General features: G+C 41.3%; 1 protein-coding gene across 2 annotated transcripts in view; it reads left to right on the top strand.

Moving 5' to 3' along the window:
* CLSPN (claspin) overlaps positions 1-22,075 on the top strand; it is a 28,320-nt gene extending 6,245 nt beyond the window's left edge. Inside the window, exons 6-25 of one of the 2 annotated variants that reach the window (XM_068539495.1) lie at positions 260-332; positions 901-1,009; positions 1,197-1,777; positions 6,351-6,542; positions 8,595-8,824; positions 9,772-9,950; positions 10,052-10,116; positions 11,030-11,229; positions 11,874-12,028; positions 13,386-13,612; positions 14,191-14,302; positions 15,613-15,688; positions 15,908-16,011; positions 18,590-18,754; positions 18,866-18,987; positions 19,236-19,363; positions 19,690-19,792; positions 20,388-20,470; positions 20,741-20,902; positions 21,216-22,075. In XM_068539495.1, the coding sequence (XP_068395596.1) occupies positions 260-332; positions 901-1,009; positions 1,197-1,777; positions 6,351-6,542; positions 8,595-8,824; positions 9,772-9,950; positions 10,052-10,116; positions 11,030-11,229; positions 11,874-12,028; positions 13,386-13,612; positions 14,191-14,302; positions 15,613-15,688; positions 15,908-16,011; positions 18,590-18,754; positions 18,866-18,987; positions 19,236-19,363; positions 19,690-19,792; positions 20,388-20,470; positions 20,741-20,902; positions 21,216-21,326 (3,177 nt within the window). In that variant the 3' untranslated portion in view covers positions 21,327-22,075. Of the gene's footprint in view, positions 1-259; positions 333-900; positions 1,010-1,196; positions 1,778-6,350; positions 6,543-8,594; positions 8,825-9,771; positions 9,951-10,051; positions 10,117-11,029; positions 11,230-11,873; positions 12,029-13,385; positions 13,613-14,190; positions 14,303-15,612; positions 15,689-15,907; positions 16,012-18,589; positions 18,755-18,865; positions 18,988-19,235; positions 19,364-19,689; positions 19,793-20,387; positions 20,471-20,740; positions 20,903-21,215 lie in introns of those variants that run through there. The other variant, XM_068539496.1, reaches the window with a different exon arrangement.
* The last annotated feature ends 338 nt before the right edge of the window (positions 22,076-22,413 follow it).

The following is a 22,413-nucleotide window of genomic DNA, read 5'->3' as shown; positions in this document are numbered from 1 at the left end:
TTGTGTCTAGCATATTACCCTGATTCCCAGGATATTGGTTTGTACATAGTAGGGACACAAATATGAATTGGATTGAATGAATTCTATGAGGCTTGCAAATAAATGAGCTCCTGAAGTTTATATTGTTTTGATCTTATTAATGCTCACTGTTCCCTCTCCATCCTCTTTTCTTGGAGAGAGCAGACTTTTAAGGGATGAATATCTATCAATCTTTCTGGATAATAGCATTAATGTAGTCTCACTTTTTGTTTTCTTTAAGGAAAGAAAGGCAGCCAAGTTAAGTAAGGAAGCATTAAAACAATTGCATAGTGAGACTCAGCGCCTTATTCGAGGTAAAGAAACCAGTATGGTAAACACTGAGGCAAATCACATTATTTCTCTGTAAGCTCAACTTGGATATTGGGGACTTTCCTTTTTTTTTTAACAATCTTAATATGAATGAGATTATAATAATCAAGTTTAGAATCGATCTTGATGAATGGCCATTGTTCTGAAGCCCCTGGAACATTAGTATAAACTGAGAAAACTTTCAGAACTGTAGTGGTGGTAATGAGGGAGTTTTTTAAAGGGTTGTCTATGGCCTGGCTGCATCAGGATCCCTTTTACAAATGTTTCAAATTTATAAATTCTTAGGCCCCACAGAAATTCTGATTCAGTAGGCTTGAAATGGGGTCCAGGAAGCTCTATTTTTAAAAAACTTACTGGATCAATTTGATTTCACACCTTGTTTTAAAAGCCACTGGTCTTCAGGGAATGTTTTTGTAGTTGGATCCTGCTTTTATTAAAGGCAGGATTGTTTTCTGTTTCTGGTGATGGCTTTGGTTGTTTAGTTAACTGAATGTAAAGTGACATTTCAGAATGTACAGTATATGTATTTGCTTGTTTTGTTCCATTTTATAGAGTCTGCACTTAATCTTCCATATCATATGCCTGAGAATAAAACTGTTCATGAATTCTTCAAACGTAAACCCCGGCCCACTTGCCAGGGAAATGCCATGGCACTACTGAAGTAAGAACCTTCTTTCCTTGTGATTATAATTTTCATAAACATTCAGTTTTGAGGCAAACATCTGCTGTAAAGAGTTCAGATTCCTCACTTCCTTAAAATTGATTTAACCGATTCATTACGTGCTAAGGGATAAGAATGTTTCACGTTTAGGATAATTTTCAACTCCAGGTTATTTTCCCTTCTCTAGGTCATCTAAGTATCAGGCAAGCCATCACAAAGAAATCACAGACACTGAAAATACAACTGAGATAAATAGTGACCACCATAGCAAAGATTCTGAGCAGACAACAGGTGCAGGATATGAAATGGAAATTAATGCACTCCCTGCAGTTTCAAAGGAACCCCAGATCACTACTGGATCAGATGAGTCTTGCAGTAAGGATTTGACAGGAAGTGAAGAGCTAGAACTTCCCGAGAAACAGGAGCAGAGTGATGCTAGACCTTCACCTGGGGACATCTCGGTGGCACAACAGGAATGCAGCTTCCTTGGGAATAAGGACAGTGAGGAGTATCAGGCTGGAGGGCTTGTGGCACCTGAACCTTGTGCCCTGGAGGAAGAAGAAGGCCTGAAAAAAACAGAAGAAGCAGATGAGAAGGTGGAAGAGCCCAGCCAACAAACTAAATCAGCAGCAGTGGTGCCACCTGAGAAAGTGAGGAGGTTCACTGTGGATAGACTTAAGCAACTGGGAGTAGATGTTTTCATTCAACCTCGGCTGGGTGCCGACAAAGATTCTTTTGTGATACTTGAAGAACCTGAAACCAACAGAGGTAATCCTTTGAATTGTGAGGAGCTTCTCTAGAGTGATTTGTTCTGGCAGCTTTCTATTATTTGCCACTGTGGAGGACAGGGAATACAGCAGAAACAAATAATCACACATGGTCTTATTCTACAGATGTACCAGATACCAGATAGAAATCATTTAGATACATTTGGCAGGGTATTAGAATGTTCTAAACCTTGTTTAAATGGAAACCTGTTGATAGTTAATGTACAAAGCAGGGTACATTGCTGTTGTTTTATGGTATGACTTTGATAAAAGCATTATTCAGTTTTTCACAGTTAGAAATATCTTGGTTCAGCAAATTGTCTGCAAAACTGAATTTCTTTTCTTTCTTTTCATTCATTCAACAAGCATTAAACTATCCACTACATGCAAGTTGCTGTAAGGCATACTTGAGAAATCTGACATTTATCCTACACTTAAGGTACTTACGCTGTAGCGGGGGAGATAAGCAGGCAAATAACAGTAATACAAGGAAGTGACATCTTCTATCATGAACATGTGTCACTGATAATTGGAAAAAGTTAAATAACATGGAGAAAAGGGAGAGTATTTGCTGAAAGAAACATTTAGAGTAAAGAATCATAGGAGTAAAGAGGAGGGATAAGTTTCCTACAATAGGTGATTAAAGAATAAGTGGATGTAATTACTTGTTCACTACCTTCCCCTTTATACTTTGAGTAGGGATCTTCTGGCTTATTCCTTACTCTGTCCCCCGTGCTTCCACAGTGGATGACACATTGTAGGCAGCCATGTTTACTGAATGAATGAAAGAGTGAATGAATGATCCTTCAAGATAGAAATCAAGTATTACCCACATTGGGTAGACTTCCTGACTTGTCGGTAAAATTAGGTGTTCCCTCTTCCCTCCTCTGCAATGTGATATGATAATTAAGAGCTTAGGGTCTACAGCAAGGTTGGGATCTGAATCTGGATTACACTACTCACTGTTTAAACTTGAGTCTGCTATTTGACCTCTCCAAGGCATCTTTTTAAAAAAATGAAATAACGCTATCTGGTTCACAGGGCTTTAGTGAAGATTTGTTGAAATAACGCATACAAGTGGATAGCATAAAGAAACACTCAAGTGGTGGCTATTTCTATTATTAGTGAAATTATTTACATCAAGACTCTCCTTCATTAAATAACATATGGTTGGCAGGTGCTAGGTCAGCCACAGTATCAGTCTTTGTTGATTCCACTTTGTGGAAGTGGAGAGAAGGACGTTCTTAGAAGGGACAGAAAGAGCTCTGTGTGGTGCATATTGGGAGGACGTGTAAGTCAGTTTGACCGGAGCAGCTGGGGGGGTGGAAGGGTTTTGTAACAACTAGCATAGCTCTATTAGCAAAGAAGCGTGGGAATAAGCTGTTGCCCAGAACAGGGAGGGAAAGTTTTGTTGTGTGGGACTAGAAGTTATCTGAATAGTCTCAGACTAAAAGGTGCGGTAGAACTTTTTGAGTACTTACTATACTAATACTGTGAAATTTTGTTATATGGGACTAGAAGTTTTCTAAACAGTCTCGGACTGAGAAACAGAAAAGGGAAGAAACCTTTTTTTTTGCATACCTACTATATTAGACACTGATAGATCTTTTTATAAGTTATCTTTCTTTTTTTTTATTTATTTATTTTTGGCTGTGCTGGGTCTTCATTTCTTTGTGAGGGCTTTCTCTAGTTGTGGTGAGCGGGGGCCACTCTTTATCGCGGTGCGCGGGCCTCTCACTATCGCAGCTTCTCTTGTTGCGGAGCACAGGCTCCAGACGCGCAGGCTCAGTAGTTGTGGCTCACGGGCCCAGTTGCTCTGCGGCATGTGGGATCTTCCCAGACCAGGGCTCGAACCCGTGTCCCCTGCATTAGCAGGCAGATTCTCAACCACTGCACCACCAGGGAAGCCCCATTAGTTATCTTTCTTAATTTTCATAGCCCCAGATATTATTTTGCAAATGAAGAGCCTGAGGTTTGGAGAGGTTGGGTAATTTTTCCAGTATTACACTTGGCTTATACAGGGAACTAGCACAATGCCTGGCTCATAGTAAGCACTTATTTTTAACTCAGAATATGTTTTCCTTCAGAAATAGTATTTGACATGAATATTGGGTTTCCAGATCAGCCTGTTTCATAATATATGAAGTTAGGATCAACATTTATTCATTCATGCAATAAACTTTTATTTAGCATGGTGTTGGGTGCTGTGTATGCAAGTAAGATGTAGTCCCTTCTCACAAGGAAATTAAAGTCTAGTAGGAGTAACAGGCAGAAAAATTGCATGTTAAGTGCTGTGCATACTTTGAGCCTAGAGAAAGAGTTCCTCACAGGGAGTCAGGGAAGCTTCTGAAAGGAGCTCATACCTGAGCTGAGTCCTGAAAGCTGAGTAGGAGATACGAAGGCAGAGAGGTGAGGGAGGGTTTTCTTGGTGGAGGGGACAGACCTACAAAAGACACAAAGACAAGAGAAAGCTCTGGTTAGCTGAAGTGAAGATTGCAAGGAGGTTGGTGACTAGAGGCCAGATCATGCAGGGCTTTTAGGTGGAGACATGAGCTGGAGCAGAGACTTTTCACTTAGAGAGGAGACGAAAGGTGTTGGGAAAAGACTGATGGAGAGAGAGGAGCTTGAACAGGGGTTCTATAGAGAGGAGGGTGGTGGTTGAGTCACGTAGTAAAGGGCAAGGAAAAGGGGTGCTCCAGTGGGTTGGGGAATGAAGAGTTTTGAGGGACCTGGCTTTCTCCAGAAGAATGAAGGCAACTCCTGCCTCACTCTTATTTAAGGTCCTGAGTAATCTTCCTCCCCTTCCACTTCTTTTATTCTCTTGGCACCAGTGATGAGCTGCCTATTTCTGTTCCCTTTCCACTGCCACTACCTGTTGCTTCCAACTTACTGAAATAATATAAAATGGGTTGCAGACTTACAGCTTCTCTCCCTACTCTTTGGTTTGCAATGTAAACATGCCATCCTTTGGAATTGGATTTTTTCTACTAATAAATAATGTTAGGGACTCAGAATAAAAAGGTTTCTTTCCAGTTCTTCTCTTTTTCTACTAAGACGCTCTAGGGAGGGAAAACCCACATCTACATGCTAAGCACAAAACTACTAAAGTATGATTTGAGCACATTTTAGAAAAAGAGCCAAACTTGGAGTATCTCGGACATTTTATCATGGAAGAGAACTCACAGCATGTGAAAATAGCCAGCATCCTTCAATCCCAAAGGAGCTTTTCTTCCTCTCCTTTCCTGTCTGTCAGCTCTTTTACACCAGATCCCACTATGGTATGATTGACTTGTTAAACAGACTGAGAGAGGTAACAGCTAGCTGAGGGAGAAAGGAAAGAAAGTTCTGAGCAATAGCAAGGGGGAAGAAGGGAAAGGCCCTGTTGCTATTAGACCATTGAACTCATACTACGTGTGTGTGTGTGTGTGTGTGTGTGTGTGTATTCATATTCCTGTTTATATACAAGTTGGGCGTGTGGTACAGGGACCACTTCTAACTGGGATTTCCTTTCTGATTGTACTGATTATATCTGTAAAATTTTCACGAAGAGACTTTTCCAGTCCTGCTGCGAGTTACATCACTCATTGCATTGATTGTTATTTTCTTTTTCCATTTTTTAAATTGACCTTACTCATATTTAGTGAGATTGCTAATAAGCAGTGAAATGTTCAAAAAAGGGAATTTTTTAAAAGGAGGGTGAAACCCATGAGAAATTAAGCCCTTGAATAATTGAGGAGTATGGTATTTTTTCTACCAGCTTAATACTTTTTTAAAAAGAATTGCACATATTTATTTATTTATTTTTTTAAAAGGGAACGTTATTTATTTATTTATTTATTTATTTTGGCTGTGTTGGGTCTTCGTTTCTGTGCGAGGGCTTTCTCTAGTTGTGGCGAGCGGGGGCCACTCTTCATCGCGGTGCGCGGGCCTCTCATTATCGCGGCCTTTCTTGTTGCGGAGCACAGGCTCCAGATGCGCAGGCTCAGTAATTGTGGCTCACGGGCCTAGTTGCTCCGCGGCATGTGGAATCTTCCCAGACCAGGGCTCGAACCCGTGTGCCCTGCATTGGCAGGCAGATTCTCAACCACTGTGCCACCGGGGAAGCCCGCACATATTTATTTTTATTTTTATTTTTTTAACATCTTTATTGGAGTATACTTGCTCTACAATGGTGTGTTAGTTTCTGCTTCATAACAAAGTGAATCAGCTATACATATACATATATCCCCATATCTCCTCCCTCTTGTGTCTCCCTCCCACCCTCCCTATCCCACCCCTCTAGGTGGTCACAAAGCACCGAGCTGATCTCCCTGAGGAATTGCACATATTTAGAAACTTCACTGTAAATTTCTACCCTAAAATGAGTTTTGAATTATATTGAGGAAGTTACAGCAGTCCATTAGTTTGGGTTAAGTTATATGAATTGGACACAGGTGTTGGTAGCAAAGGAGATTTTGGTATTTCTCTGTGTGTGTTTTTTTCCTTACAAGTTTGTTGAACTTCAAAAACATAGCTTGTAATTCTTAACTGGAATCTTAAAGGCAAACTGACCTACTGGTTGGCGTTTGGTTTAGAACTGGAAGCCTTGAAGCAGCGTTTCTGGAAGCATGCTAATCCAGCAGCCAAACCCAGGGCTGGTCAGAAGGTGAATGTGAACATCATAGTGAAAGATGTGGGCACTGATGGAAAGGAAGAGCTCAAGGCAGATGTGGTACCTGTGACTTTGGCAGCTGAGAAGCTGGATGGAGCAAGCCACACAAAACCAGGTATTTGCGTTCATGGGGGTTTCTTTGTTTATTTTTTTGGCTGGCGGTGGGGATGGGTGCCTCACTCTTTGTACTCTGGCAGGTCTTTATGGCTACTGAAGACCCTATAGTGAGACGTTATAGAATCTTTTTCCTTGGAGACTTTGGAGATGGGACAGCAGTACCTCTAGCATGATTCATGTGTGTAGCATTACCTAGTTGTGTGGGGTGGGTAAGAGGAATTATTTCTTAAACTAGCCTTTGTCTTATTGTATAAAAAAAAATGTCCATTGTAGAAAATACATGGAATAAACAAAAAACTTCTACAGTTCTCTATCAGAGACATCTTCTGTAACCATGTTTTATATCCTTTTAAACTTTTTGTGTGTATTTTTTAAACAGACAGTACATGTCTGTTTAAAAAATAAAACAGTAATGCAATCATACTGTGCATTCTGCTTTGTAATCTGTATTAGGGACAGGTCTGTTGTTTCCACTCCCACTTTGAAAATACGAGTAATATATCACATAGAAAAAAATTAAAACACTGAGGAAAAGGTATAAAGTGAAAAATTAGTCTTCCCAAAGGCAAATTAACAATTTCTTGTGTGTTCTGGGAAAATTCATATGCATATGCCATTGTGTGTGTGTGTGTGTGTGTGTGAGTGAGAGCGAGAGAGAGGGAGAGACACTGAACACTTATACTCTCTGCCAGGCACTGCTCTAGGTGCTTTACAGTAAATAACATTAGTGTCCTTATTTTATATGTGAAGAAACTGATATACAAAGCATTTAAACAACTTGCTCAAATTTATATAACTAGTAAGTAGTAGAGCTAGCAGCCTAATCCAGACCACCTAACTCAAGAGTTCAGATACACATATTGCTTTGGGGGCTTTTTTTTTTTTAACAACTGCGTGATATTCCATTGTGCAAGTATAACATGATTTGTTTAACCATACTCCTATTAATGGACATTGTGTTTGTTTCAGTTTTGGTATTTCATACAATATTGTGTCCTAGTATCAGATATATGTTAGTAAATTTTGATGCAAAATTCCTTACAGTGGAATCAGTGAGCCAAAAAAAAAAAAAAAATATATATATATATATATATCATCCCATTGTCCTTCAAAATAGTTGCACCGATTTACACTCTGAATCACAGTGTGTAAGAGTTCCTGTTTCTTCCGGTTAATAACGGATATTATCAAGCCTTCAAATTTTTGCCAAATATATAAAAAATGGTATCTCATTATTTTGATTTGTATTTCTAATGAGAAGTGATGTTAAGCATTATTTTTTTAAAATAATTTTTAATTTTATTTTTGGCTGCATTGGGTCTTTGTTGCTGTTCTCGGGCTTTCTCTAGTTGCGGCGAGCGGGGGCTACTCTTCATTGCGGTGCATGGGCTTCTCATTGCGGTGGCTTCTCTTGTTGCAGAGCACGGGCTCTAGGTGCATGGGCTTCAGTAGTCGTGGCCTGCGGGCTCAGTAGCTGTGGCTCACGGGCTTAGTTGCTCCGCGGCATGTGGGATCTTCCTGGACCAAGGCTCGAACCTGTGTCCCCTGCATTGGGAGGCAGATTCTTAACCACTGCGCCACCAGGGAAGCCCTTAAGCATTATTTTTAATTTTATTTACAATATATGTTCATTTTTCTGTGAACTACCAGTTCATATCGTTTGCCCACTTTACTCTTGAGTTGTTTCTCTTTTTCTTTAATGTGGATAAATTTATCAATATTTTCCTTCATGGCTTCTGAACCAGAGACTCTTGAAGGCCCACTCCCCCCCACCCATCTTTTATTTTTTTACCCTTTTAAATAATAATTTTATAATCTCTGTAATATATTATCCCAGGGTATAGAACATAATTATGGAAGTTATCTCCTACATTCAATTCATGATATTCTCCATTTGTTAAGGTAACAAAAGCCTAGACTCCTAAGGTCTCTGATTTTCCTTTTGGGATGTGTCTAGAACACCTCTGGAGTTGCCTAAAGTGGACACTTGTGTTGTTGTAGTGTGTAGTTGGTCATTACGTCTAAAGCATCTCTTCATATTTCTGTTCAGGGGAAAAGCTTCAGGTGCTGAAAGCTAAGCTGCAAGAAGCAATGAAACTCCGAAGGTCTGAGGAACGCCAAAAGCGCCAAGCATTACTCAAGTTAGATAATGAAGATGGATTTGAAGAAGAGGAGGAGGAGGAAGAAATGACGGATCAGTCCGAGGAAGACGGAGAAGAGGAGGGAGAGGAAGCTTTGGAGGAAGAAGAGGCGAAAGAGGAGGAAGAAGGCAATCAGGAGGTTTCTGGCAATTATGTGATTTCGTTACTAGGTCATGATGAATAAGGAAGAGAGAAAAATCAGATTTGAGTAAGAATATAATGAGCATGTTCAATTGTATAAGAGATTTCAGGGGCAGAGATAAATGTAGCTCATATGTACTTAAATATTAGTGCTTTCAGTCCTTTCAGCACCACGGAACACCTGCAGTTCACAGAGCCATAGCCTTGGCTCCTACCTGTTGGTTTACATATTGCGCTATCATGCTAATATCGAAATGGCTTTGTATTAATAGAGACTTTTATCTTTGTTGTTCATTTAGGTTTCTCTATTGACAATAAAAAGTACTTTTAACCTTGGCCAGGTTGAGGTCTGGAATAAATTCTCAGACAGGCCGAGACCTTCCTGAGTTAATTTCATTCTTTGTTGAGGAAGGTATTTGTAGAAGGGCCTCTTGCCCTTTTTCTATAGTATTGTTTTCCACCTAGATAAGACAGATGATGATAGGATTTTTGGTATTAGAAAAAAGAAATCATCCTTGTTTGAACACTGGAGTTATTTAAAAGAACTGGTTAATGTTTAACCCTGGGTAAAGGAAGAGGAAAGCCATGGCTGACCTGTGCGGGATGTCATAGTTTGTGGTTGGCTGGAGGTCAGTAGTTGTCCTGCAATCTCAGGCTAATCATGTAACCTCTCATTGACTCAATAAAATGATAATCCGGTTCTTTCATGATCTTGTGGCAGTTTGGGGAGGGTAAAGGTAAAGTAACATAAGTATAAAAGAGCTTTAGAAGTGTCAGCGTAAATTGTGTTAATGATAATGGTTAGGCTGAGCTTCCTTCAGGTTTACCTTTTCAGATTTAAGATGTGACTTGTAACTAAGCAGCCATATTTCAGGCTGACAGTGTGTTTGCTTTTAAATTTTTTGACTTGTATTATTCTGTCTTTGGGTTGTGTGATTGGTAAAGATTGCAGAATTCCTTCTCGGTAGTGAAGAAATAGAAACCAAAGATGAGAAAGAAATGGATAAAGAAAACAATGATGGCAATGGTGAAATTGGCAAGTCAGTTGGCCTTCTCTCTGTCCCCAAGCCTCTCTTGTCAGATTCTACCTTCCTTCTATTTAAGGACAACTCTTCCAAGATGGGGTAAGTAATTCTCTCTAAGGAAAGATAAGATTCCCTGGTATTTGCCCCTCTAGTAAGAAGCAGAAACAGATACTCAAACAATTTACCTTCTTATTTTGTAGTTACTCTGCTAGTGAAGAAAAATCAGAAATAGATGAAAACTCAGGCAAAAGACCTAACAAACTAGGTAAGTAGTGACTCTTTCGCAGAACGTGACTTTTCTCTGATCCTCCAGCTTTGACACTTAAGGACTACAATTCCTTAAGGTTCCATTTTTTGGAACCCTAGTGGACTTTTCCCAGTCTTACCTGTGGCAATGACAGGAATTTATGAATTAGAATATTTTTATTGGTCCAGTTTTTGAAAACTTAAATGCAGTTTCTTTACAGTTGACCATGAGCATGTAATAGGTCCTTAGTGAGTATGTGTTGATTGAACGAAACATGAAACATTTCTATCATATGTAGATCAAAGGAAGATGTGTAAGTGATTGGATAATGGAGAGAGTGATCATAGGCATTAGGCAGAAAGACAGGAACTTTCAGGTGTCACTTAGCTCACAGTGATAAACCCTGATTATATAATGTTATCTTAGTACCATAATTGACCTTTTTTAAAAAAAAAAATTATTTGTTTTATTTATTTATTTTTGGCTGTGTTGGGTCTTCGTTGCTGTACGCGGGCTTTCTCTAGTTGCGGTGAATGGGGGCTACTCTTCGTTGCGGTGCGCGGGCTTCTCATTGCGGTGGCTTCTCTTGTTGCGGAGCACAGGCTGTAGGCACACGGGCTTCAGTAGTTGTGGCTCGCGGGCTCTAGAGTGCAGGCTCAGTAGTTGTGGCGCACGGGCTTAGTTGCTCCGCGGCATGTGGGATCTTCCCGGACCGGGGCTCGAACCCGTGTCCCCTGCATTGGCAGGTGGATTCTTAACCACTGCGCCACCAGGGAAGCCCCCGTAATTAACCTTTAATGTAATGTTTTGGAACCTGTAACTTGAGAGGTTTGCCAATGGGTCTTACCTGACAGTTTCATTCTCAACTCTTTTTCCTAAACAAATCTAACTTATTTCTGGAATCATGCACTTAAAAGTTATTTTTCTTTAGATGAAGATGATTCATGCTCATTACTGACAAAGGAGAGCAGCCACAATAGCAGCTTTGAGCTGATAGGCTCCACAATTCCATCCTATCAGCCTTGCAACAGACAAACAGGCCGTGGGGCCAGTCTTTTCCCTACAGCAGGAGGATTCAGATCTCCTTCCCCTGGACTATTTCGAGCCAGTTTGGTCAGCTCAGCTTCTAAGGTAAGATGGCAGTGGTTTTCTAATCTCCTTCCGCTTTTGCTTCCCACATTGCTAAATAAAGTGTGTCCAAGCCAACAACTCCCACCACATTGTGTATGTTTAGTTTAAAAAATCCACCCCTTTGTGTATTTTTATGTATATATAAATTTATTTTATTTATTTATTTTTGGCTGCATTGGGTCTTTGTTGCTGCACACGGGCTTTCTCTAGTTGCGAGGAACGGGGGCTACTCTTTGTTGCGGTGCGCGGGCTTCTCGTTGCGGTGGCTTCTCTTGTTGCGGAGCATGGGCTCTAGGCGCGCGGGCTTCAGTAGTTGCGGCTCACGGGCTTAGTTGCTCCACGGCATGTGGGATCTGCCCAGCCCAGAGCTCGAACCCGTATCCCCTGCATTGGCAGGCGGATTCTTAACCACTGCGCCACCAGGGAAGTCCCCCGCTTTGTGTATTAAAAACAAGCCTCATCCAAGGTTCTTACTTTCTTGAAGATATTTTTCTTTATGCTCCTCTTGGCTATGCATTGTCCTCCTCAGCTGCAATTGCCTGAGAGTAGATTAAATTTTACAAATAGCAACTTCTGTTGTTGTCATGACAGTGAATGACATTTGTAAAATGTTTTGTTTTTGTTTGGTTTTGTTTTGGTGCCAGAGTTCAGGAAAGCTGTCTGAGCCTTCACTTCCCATAGAGGATTCCCAGGATCTGTATAACGCCTCCCCAGAGCCTAAGACACTTTTCCTAGGAGCAGGAGACTTCCAGTTCTGTTTAGAAGATGACACTCAGAGCCAACTGTTGGATGCAGATGGGTAGGTAGTTTTATGTTTCTGTGGGTGGATGGTGCTGGGTACTGCTTAATTTTGTTTAAAAATAAAGTGAGCTTCTGTCGCTCCATCTGTGCTTTCTCTTCTGAGAAAGAGAGGTGAACAGACCATTAGTATTACATTCCACACGTTTGAACAAAGTCTGTCTAGAAAATTAAAAGTAAATAGCCTTGGGCTTCCCTGGTGGCGCAGTGGTTAAGAATCTGCCTGCCAATGCAGGGGACACGGGTTCGAGCCCTGGTCCGGGAAGATCCCACATGCCATGGAGCAACTAAGCCCGTGCGCACAACTACTGAGCCTGCGCTCTAGACCCCGCGAGCCACAACTACTGAGCCCACGTGCTGCAACTACTGAAGCCCGGGCGCCTAGAGCCCGTGCTCTGCAACAAGAGAAGCCACTGCAATGAGAAGCCCGCACACCGCAACGAAGAGTAGCCCCCGCTCGCCACAACTAGAGAAAGCCCGCGCACAGCAATGAAGACCCAACGCAGCCAAAAATAAATAAATAAATAAATACATACATTTATTAAAAAGAAAAAAAAAAAGTAAATAGCCTTGCTGGCATTCTGATCCTTCAATTTCTGCATTGTTTGACATGCATAGCTCTTATAAGGTCATCAGATTTCTCTGCATCCATCCTACTATGTTAGGATTGTTGGATGGGATTGAGAATTGACACTTCTGTGGCACATTATATGGCCATAACACCAAGCCCTACTCTAGCACCATTTGAAGCCAAAAATTATACTTTACCCTTCACCTTTTTTTTTAGAATTGGCTTTTTAAAAAAATAAATTTATTTATCTTTTTAATTTTGGCTGCATTGGGTCTTCATTGCTGTGCATGGGCTTTCTCTTGTTGCGGCAAGTGGGGGCTACTCTTCGTTGTGGTGGCTTCTCTTGTTGCGGAGCACAGGCTCTAGGTGCGTGGGCTTCAGTAGTTGTGGCACGTGGCCTCAGTAGTTGTGGCTTGCGGGCTCAGTAGTTGTGGCTCGTGGGCTCTAGAGCGCAGGCTCAGTAGTTGTGGCACACGGGCTTAGTTGCTCCGCAGCACGTGGGATCTTTCTGGACCAGGGCATGAACCTGTGTCCCCTGCATTGGCAGGCAGGTTCTTAACCACTGCGCCACCAGGGAAGTCCCATACCCTTTACCTTTTGAATAGCCTTTATTCTTTCATAAACTTCCCCCTCCCTCTGTAGATTGTCACAGGCTAAAGTGTGACATTCTTGTCTTCTGGTTCAGGATTCAGCTTCTAACTTTGGTATTGGAGATGAGTTCGGGCTTTTCACCCACCACTTTGTTTTTTTCCTAGAGAATTTCTTACACTCTTCATTGGGCTTGTAGGTTCTTAAATGTTAGAAACCACAGGAATCAGTACCAAGCTTTGAAGCCTCGACTGCCATTGGCCAGTATGGATGAGAACGCCATGGATGCCAACATGGATGAGCTGCTGGATTTGTGTACGGGAAAGTTCACATCTCAGGCTGAAAAACCTCTGTCCAGGAAGAGTGACAAGAAAGAGAACATGGAGGAACTTCTGGATCTTTGTTCAGGGAAATTTACTTCTCAGGGTAATTATCCAACAGAGCATCAGGCTCACCACAGCCAAATATCTTAAGTCAGTGTCCTTGAAAAGAAGCCCCTTACTCTCAGGTGAGAAGATCACAGAAAACAGAGCTGTGGTGGATTCTTGAGCATAGGTTGAATTCACTGCTTAGCTCCTGACACTTAGAGCTCTTACTTTCTTAGAGTCGTGAAGTATCAACTTAAAACTGCTTTAGCTTTGGCCATACGACTTGTCATTTATGGCTAATATATGTGCAAAGCTTAGAGCAGTGTCTGCTGCATAGAAAATTTCATATAAATGCTAACTTATTACTTCCACCTGCACACCCCTTTCTACCCCTCACACCCCTGCTAGAATGTAAGCTGTTTGGGAGCTGCGATCTTTGTTTTGTTTGCTGCTGTCTCCCTGGCGCCTGGCACATAGTAAGCACTAAATAAGGATTTGTTGAATGAATGAATGGTGAGCTCTTTTTGGCAAGCTTACCTTAGAACTGTGTTGAGCCGGCATGTCTTCAGATGGCTGGGGAGAGAGGATAAAGCTGTCATTTCTTGGTGACAAATCTTTTTCTTCATTGTGATGTAGATGTCTCTACTCTGGCTCCATCAGAGTTAAATAAGCAGGAGAAGGAGAGCAGTCTGGGTGATCCAATGGAAGAAGCACTTGCTCTTTGCTCAGGCTCTTTCCCAACAGACAGGTGAGTCTCAGTGATTGGAGGGAACTTGGCAAGTCCAGTGTTCTGATAAAATACTGGGGTAGGTTCTCTGGGCTCAGGAATAAATGGTCATCTTAGGGGCTTCATATCCTGTCTGAGAGTCTTGCGGTCTGTTTGAGTCTCATATTTGCATAGTAAGGAAATTATAATGCTTTCATTTAGTTGGTGGGGAACAGGGTAAAAAAAGGCAAGAAAAAGCACATGAAAGTTCTCAACATCACTAATAATTAAGAAAATGCAGGGGCTTCCCTGGTGGTGCAGTGGTTGAGAATCCACCTGCCAATGCAGGAGACACAGGTTCAAGCCCTGGTCCGGGAAGACCCTCATGCTGCGGAGCAACTAAGCCCATGCGCCACAACTACTGAGCCTGTGCTCTAGAGCCTGTGAGCCACAACTACTGAGCCTGTGTGCTGCGACTACTGGAGCCCGCGCGCCTAGAGCCCGTGCTCCGCAATGAGAAGCCCGTGCACTGCAGCAAAGAGTAGCCCCTGCTCGTCGCAACTAGAGAAAACCTGTGCACAGCAGCGAAGACCCAACACAGCCAAAAATAAAAATAAATAAAATAAATAAATTTATTTTAAAAAAAAAAAAGAAAAAAAAATGCAAATCAAAAACATAATAAGATACTACCTCACACCCAGCAGTTATTCCACTTTTGGGTATATACACAAAAGAAGTGAGAACAGCGTCTGTTATAGATATTTGTACACCCATGTTCATTGCAGCATTATTCGTAATAGTCAAAAGGTGGAAGATCCCAAGTGGATACATACACAGTGGAATAATATTCAGCATTTAAAAAGGAAGGAAATTCTGATACATGCTACAGCATGGATGAACTGTGAGGAGATTATGCTAAGTGAAGTAAGCTAGTCACAAAAAGACAAATACTGTATGATTCCACTTACATGAGGTACTTAGAGTAGTCAAATTCATAGAGACACAAAGTAGAAGAGTGGTTGCCAGGGATTGTGGGGAGGGAAGAATGGGGAGTTGCTATTGAAAGGGTATAGAGTTTTAGTTTTGTAAGATGAAAAGAGTTCTGGAGGTTGGTTGCATAACAATGTGAATGTACTTAACACTAATGAACTGTACACTTAAAATGGTTAAGATAGTAAACTATGTTGTGTGTATTTTATCACAATTAAAAAAATTCTTTTAAAGGCAAGATATCTCGTTTCCTGTTTCTTGAAGAGATTGTTGGTGCTATAAAATATTTTCAATTCCTAAGTTGGCTGACTGCTTGTAGTTTGCCTTCAACTTGTTTATTGATTTGTTGATTTGCATTTTAGGGAAGAAGAAGGTGAAGAGGAGGAATTTGGAGACTTTCAGCTTGTCCCAAATGATAATGAGTTTGATAGTGATGAGGTGAGTTTGAAGGGGACAGAGTAATCACAACTGAACTCCATGTATTGCTGCTGTGTTTGCTTGTTTTGTAGTTTGAGTTCTTGAGAATTCTGTTTGGCATGTTATCAGAAGCAATTTCCTAGAATGAAATGTTTGGGCAGAAGTTTATAAATTCCTGTCTTAGTTGAGGACACATTTTATTCTGTGTAAGTTTGCATGTGATACTATATGATTTTGCAGGATGAACACAGTGACTCTGACAATGAAGACCCGGCCCTAGAAGACCATGAAGATAATGATGAAGAAGACCTCCTGCAGCAATCTGAGAAGTTGAAAAGGCAAATGTAGGTGTTATGTCCCTTCCTTCAGTTGCAAGACAGTTCTCCTGACAGTTGGGTTGTAGCTTGCTACATTTGCTGGTTCTATTTTTGCTTTTTGTGGTTAACACAGATTGAATAAAATCCATTTACGTGATATCTCTTGAGTATTCAAAGATGGTCACGTCCTCCTCAAGTGATTTCTATACTAAACATCCCTAGTTCTTCAGCTGTTTCTCACGTGACATTGCTTCCAGACTCTTCACATGTATGGATACTCTCTTTATCTTCAGGTGTGGTCTGACTTCCGCACTATATAGTGGTACAGCCACATCCCTTGTTCTGGTTGCATACTACTTATAAAGTAACCAAAGAGCATAAGAGCTGAGTCACTGTAGATCCTGAGGATCTAGTAGATGACTAAATTCCCCATGTCTTTTTTCCTATGAATTACTGTCATTCCAGGTTTTCCTCATCCTAGTCTCAGGCAAATGACCCCCCTTTATTTTTTTAATATTTTGTTGTCGTTTTGATCATGAAAGTAAGCCATTTATTTTGGAATATTTCAAAGAATACAGAAAGACATAAATAAAAAGTCATCCAGGAACTTCCCTGGTGGTGCAGTGGTTAAGAATCCACCTGCCAATGCAGGGGACACAGGTTCGATCCCTGGTCCGGGACAATCCCAGGGATCAAGGAAAAAGGCTTACAGATATGGTTGCTGCGGAGCAACTGAGCCTGTGTGCCACAACTACTGAGCCCGTACTCTAGAGCCCGAGAGCCACAACTACTGAGCCCGAGTGCTGCAACTACTGAAGCCCGCATGCCTAGAGCCCGTGCTCTGCAACAAGAGAAGCCACTGCAAAGAGAAGCCCGCACACAACAACAAAGAGTAGCCCCTGCTCACCGCAACTAGAGAAAGCCCGCTTGCGGCAACGAAGACCCAAAGCAGCCAAAAAAAAAAAGTCATCCATGTCCACCGTCCAGGATATTTGTGAAAGTGGTGGTGGTGGTTATTATTACCTCATAACTTTTTTTCAGGCATATATTTTTATGTGGTTGAGATTTGTACAATTTTTTTTTTAAATTTATTTATTTTATTTATTTTATTTTTGGCTGTGTTGGGTCTTCTTTGCTGCACATGGGCTTTCTCTAATTGCGGCAAGCGGGGGCTAATCTTCGTTTCATTGCACAGGCTTCTCGTTGCGGTGGCTTCTCTTGTTGCGGAGCACAGGCTCTAGACGCATGGGCTTCAGTAGCATGCCGGCTTCAGTAGTTGTGGCTCGCAGGCTCTAGAGTGCAGGCTCAGTAGTTGTGGCGCACGGGCTTAATTGCTCTGCGGCATGTGGGATCTTCCCGGACCAGGGCTCGAACCCGTGTCCCCTGCATTGGCAGGCAGATTCTTAACCACTGCGCCACCAGAGAAACCCTGTACAATTTTTTTTGTATGTACAATTTTGCATCTTGCTTTTTTTTCCTGCTTACCATATCTGTAAGCCTTTTTCCTTGATATTGAAGGTTTTATAAAAACCATTTTAATAGGTATTCCACATTTTATTATTTGTGGATGACTTTTGGAATTCAAATATAGGACATCATATTGATCCTTATTAGATTTATTTTGTTGTTTTTAGCCCATCATTCCATTCTATTGAGATCAGTTTGGGCTTCTAATTTGTCACCTGTCAAATTAACTATTCATACAGCCTTGGGCCATCTATAGATTTTTTTTCTAAGGCAGTGGTTCTTAAACCTTATTTAACTATAGAGTCCTTTGTTCAAATGAAATCTTATAAAGAATGGCAGCTAAAAATTGAACTGCTCAAAGAGGGTAGATGGGAAGATTGAGAAGCTTAGTGGCTATTGGCCCCTGAAGGAATTCTTCAGGAACCCTAGGAGTTAGAGGAATTCAGCTTTAAAATAATAATGGAAGTCTTTGATAAAAAATCAGCCTTCAGAAAGCCATCAAGCTTCTGCCACTCATGACCATAGGTGACAGCACTTTGAACTCAGATGACAGCAGATTTGTTCTCGATGTGAGCTGAAGTCAGAAAAAGTAACTTGTAGTGGTTTTGATTACTAGTAACTCTGAGCTTCAGTCATACCTCTAATTTGAGGGTCAAGATTTGGCAGGCTGTAAGAAGACCCCAGTCTATTACCTTTCCATACTATACTATCTCTAGTCTGTCTCCTGAAGCTGGTAAGCTTAAATAGAAGACAAAATAGTTTGAACCTTCTGGCAGGTATGTCCCAAATATATAGAGGAGATTGAGAGTTCTGGCTTTAGAGTCACCAGCCTAGGATGAATCCAGGCTCTGCTGCCTCCCAGCTATGTGACCATTGGTAAGTTGTTTACTCTGAGTCTCAGTTCCTTCAACTGAAAATTGAAGGGAATAATAATACCTCTCCCTGAGATAACGCAGTAATGCTCCAAAGCACAGTTATTGGCACACAGTATATATTAAATAATAGACTTTTAAGTATTATCAAACTGTATTATTATTATTAATTTAATCTTATTGTTATTAGAGATGGCTCTGTGTTCTGCTTTTCTCATTGCTATGTTTATATTCATTGTTGTATTTTCCAATTTTCAATTTTCCAGGAGATTAAAGAAATACCTGGAGGATGAGGCAGAGGTGTCAGGGAGTGACGTGGGAAGTGAAGATGAGTATGATGGGGAAGAGCTTGATGAATATGAAGAGGATGTAATTGATGAATTACTTCCTTCTGATGAGGAACTGCACAGTCAAATCAAGAAAATACACATGTCAGTATCCCAGCAAGCCCTTCTGAATAATGAATGGGGTATGTCTTAAGGCAGGCCCTATAACCAGCCAGAGTGGTCCTGGTTTCGAACACCATATTTCTCCTGTTGTAGGAAAACAATGTTGGATGATGATAAGCGACAGTTACGTTTGTACCAAGAAAGGTACCTTGCTGATGGGGACCTGCACAGTGATGGTCCTGGACGAATGAGGAAATTCCGATGGAAAAACATAGGTATTTTGATTGTTGCCTTTAGAAGCAGATGGTACAAGTTCCATGTTTGTCCAGTTTAAGACAGCAAGAGGAAATCAAAACTATAGCAGGCAGCTGTGGAGGACCTTGCCTTGACCTTTATTTTCTATTAATGGATAGGAAAAGCTTGTGTCAATATATTGTAAATGAAAAGGGTTCACTTGTGTCTGTTGAGACACCCTCTCTTGTGGGGATTGCAGAATGCTAATAGCCTTAACTCTTTGCTTTAGATGATGCTTCCCAGATGGACTTGTTCCACAGAGACTCTGATGATGATCAGACTGAAGAACAGCTTGATGAGACGGAAGCCAGATGGAGGAAGGAGCGAATTGAACGAGAGCAGTGGCTTCGGGACCAGGTAGGAAGCCTGCAAGAAATTCTCCTATTCCAACCCTACTTATGAGGGTCACTCCGTCACCCAGCTTGTCATGATAGTCGTCAAAATCTTGGGCAATATATTGCTGTCCCTTTTAATCCTTGAATTATCTTTTGTGCTTTGAGAAGGTTACCATGGGCAGTTCTAGTCATGTTTTTGTCCAAAATCCTTTTTTTTTTTGTCTAAAGCAACAAAGAGTTGCAAAAAAGGAAAACAAATGCTGTCCCAAGTACTCTAGCTTCCAGGCTATACTAATTATTTGGGGGAGCTGTGGGCTTCTGTTAATGCTGTCTGATTTTTGTTTTCAGGCACAGCAGGGGAAAATTGCAGCTGAAGAAGAGGAGATTGGGGAAGATAGTCAGTTTATGATGCTGGCCAAGAAAGTTACAGCCAAAGCTCTGCAGAAGAATGGTGAGCTCTTAGTCCTCCTCAGGGTCTAGCCTCCTGGATTGTTAGTGCTGGAGCCTTAGAGGTGACTCCAGCCTTCAGGGGCTGTTGCAGCTTACTCATGGGCCGGTGTCTAATGTTATCTTAAAGAGGTCCCTCAGATGGGGAGAGACAGTATTCTTTCCATCTTAGACTATTGGGCAGTCGACATTGTGATTGTGAGTATATGTAGCTGGTTTTGCTTTATGTTCTAAGGCAGCTCAGAGGAGTGAATTCTGGCTTCTTTATTCAGTTGCCCAGGATTATATACTTAAGTGTTAGAGCTGGAATTTGAACCCAGATATGCCTAACCCCAGAGCTGAAGCTCTTAAACGCTCCTTAACACTCTTACCACTCTTGTTTTTTCTTATTATTACTGTTAATTAGACAATAAGTTCAGCTGAGTTGTCTGTCTTCTCTTAAGCCACTTAACTGTACTTTCAAGTCATGATTATAAAATAATCAGAGCTCCTATGGCTTTAGTTTATCGGTTTAGTTAAAGGCTTGTTAGCTTGTTTAGATTTAAAAGTAATTCCACGCAGCTTTGTCCAGAACAAGCCTCTCTGTCTTTTCTTTTCAGTCAGTCGCACTGTGGTTATTCAAGAATCAGAGTCTTTATTCAGAAATCCTTTTGAAGCCACCAAACCGGGAAGTGACAACCAGGTTGGTTGGGGACCTTGTTAGCCTGATGTCATGATCTTCAGTGTTATAAAGGCCCGGGTCAAGTTAATGGAATGCTCTTTCATTAGGGGAGGGAGGTGGCTGCAAGAAATGGAAGTAGATGTCAAAGGAGCCTGCCATTTCTTTTCTACTTGAGCAGGGTAGGACTGTGTCCCCTCAATACCTGGTGGAGGCAGGGAGGAGCTGACTTCTCATTCTTCCCTTGGCACTTGGAATTTGATACCAGGAATTTGATGACTCTTCTTTCCTCAGCTGAAGATGGGCTCACTACTAAACCAGCCCAAAGCTGTGCTTCAGAAACTGGCTGCCCTGTCTGACCTCAACCCTAGTGCTCCCCGAAATTCAAGAAACTTTGTCTTCCACACACTTTCTCCTGTCAAGGCTGAGGCAGCAAAGGAATCATCTAAGCCTCGGGTAGGGAATTTGAGAACTGATTTGGTGACTCTCCACAGCAGAGTGAATGAATGAATGAATGAATTGAATTGAATTGAAAATATATATATATATTTCTGGCTTAAAGGCTTAAATGCTGCAGTGTTAATCTTGCACTACCAATAAGGTACAAGGGGATTGCTACCTGCAGTAAGTAATCAGCTTTGAAACTTGCCTGGAAAATTTCTATTTCTTTTTTCTAATGATCCGTGATTTAACCATGAGCTGCTTAAGAGCTAATTGAAGCTAAGTACTTGTATGAAGGTCTTGAGTTGGCTCTTTCTCTGCTCTCTAGGTAAGGAGAAGGGGTCCATCTTTAATGACATCCCCTTTACCTAAGCGCCTCAAAACAGATGATAGCTCTTCAGGATCGAAGCAAAGCATCTTCAGATACTTGGAAAGCTAACACCACAAGGGCACCAGCACCTGTGTTGAGACTTCGTTGAGAAGTTTCTGGCATTGAAGGTTGGCATCGATGCTCATGTGGATGATCCCCCCTTCCTTCATAATCAGTGCATTAAGATTGAGGACAGAGATTCCAGTTCTTTCCACTGCATGGCTCTGGACATCTCTCCTAGTATTACTTCCTGGGTTCGCCACTAACTTAATTCTTCAGTGTTTACAACATCAACTTATGGGATACCTGGGTGTCCTCCATTAAATATTTGACATTTTATCCTAGCAGCTTCCTGGGTTGATAACTTTTGGTGAAAGGGGTGGTTGGAGGAAGAAAAAGTGCGGCATGACAGAAAATTACAGACAGCAGTGAACGTCAAAACTGGGATGACTCCTTCACACCCCTATGATCTGCACCATGGTGACCAGGACTCAGTGAAAGAGAGACTTCTTAGAGGACCTAGGAATCGACAGATGGGCTGTTTTATTAGTTTTGCCCCTTCCATTTTCTTTTATGCCTTTTCCCAATGCAGTCTCAAATTTCCAATTAACCTGTGCTTCATTTATAATAAGGACTCAAACTGGTACCCAAGTCAGAAAGAGCAACTTTTCTGGAGTATGAGGATGAAGATAAAAGGTTACATCCTGTGTCCATCGACATTAGATATTCCATGGGGCAGAGAGCTCTCTCTTAGGACTAAATTTTCTATTTGAAGCACTGTTGCTCAAGGACCTTCCTTCTCATTCTGACTGGAAGAGCTATATATAATCATTATTTATTGCATTAACTGGGTTGAGTACATTGCCCTGAGCAGAGGACAATTTAATACTTCATTACTTATTTTGAGAAAAGATCATCATAGAGTTTCATCAAAATATTGTTAGGATTGCCACCACTCCCAATTTTCCCTGAACTACCATGCGGCTGTCAGAGTTTTAGACAGATTTTTTTTTTTTTCCTCTCAGAACCAAGTGTCACTGCTGCTTTGGAAAAACATTCCATGTAAATGGAATGTTTACTGTCAGGAGCTGGACTTGGGAAGCTGGATGAACTGTGCCAGTTTTTCACTGGCAGATAAGGAATACCAATTTAACTG

This window comes from Eschrichtius robustus, chromosome 3 (genome assembly GCF_028021215.1).
Source record: "Eschrichtius robustus isolate mEscRob2 chromosome 3, mEscRob2.pri, whole genome shotgun sequence".
Taxonomy (NCBI): Eukaryota; Metazoa; Chordata; class Mammalia; order Artiodactyla; family Eschrichtiidae; genus Eschrichtius; species Eschrichtius robustus.
The sequence above is the reverse complement of the archived record's forward strand: the minus strand, read 5'-3'. Positions and strand labels throughout refer to the sequence as shown.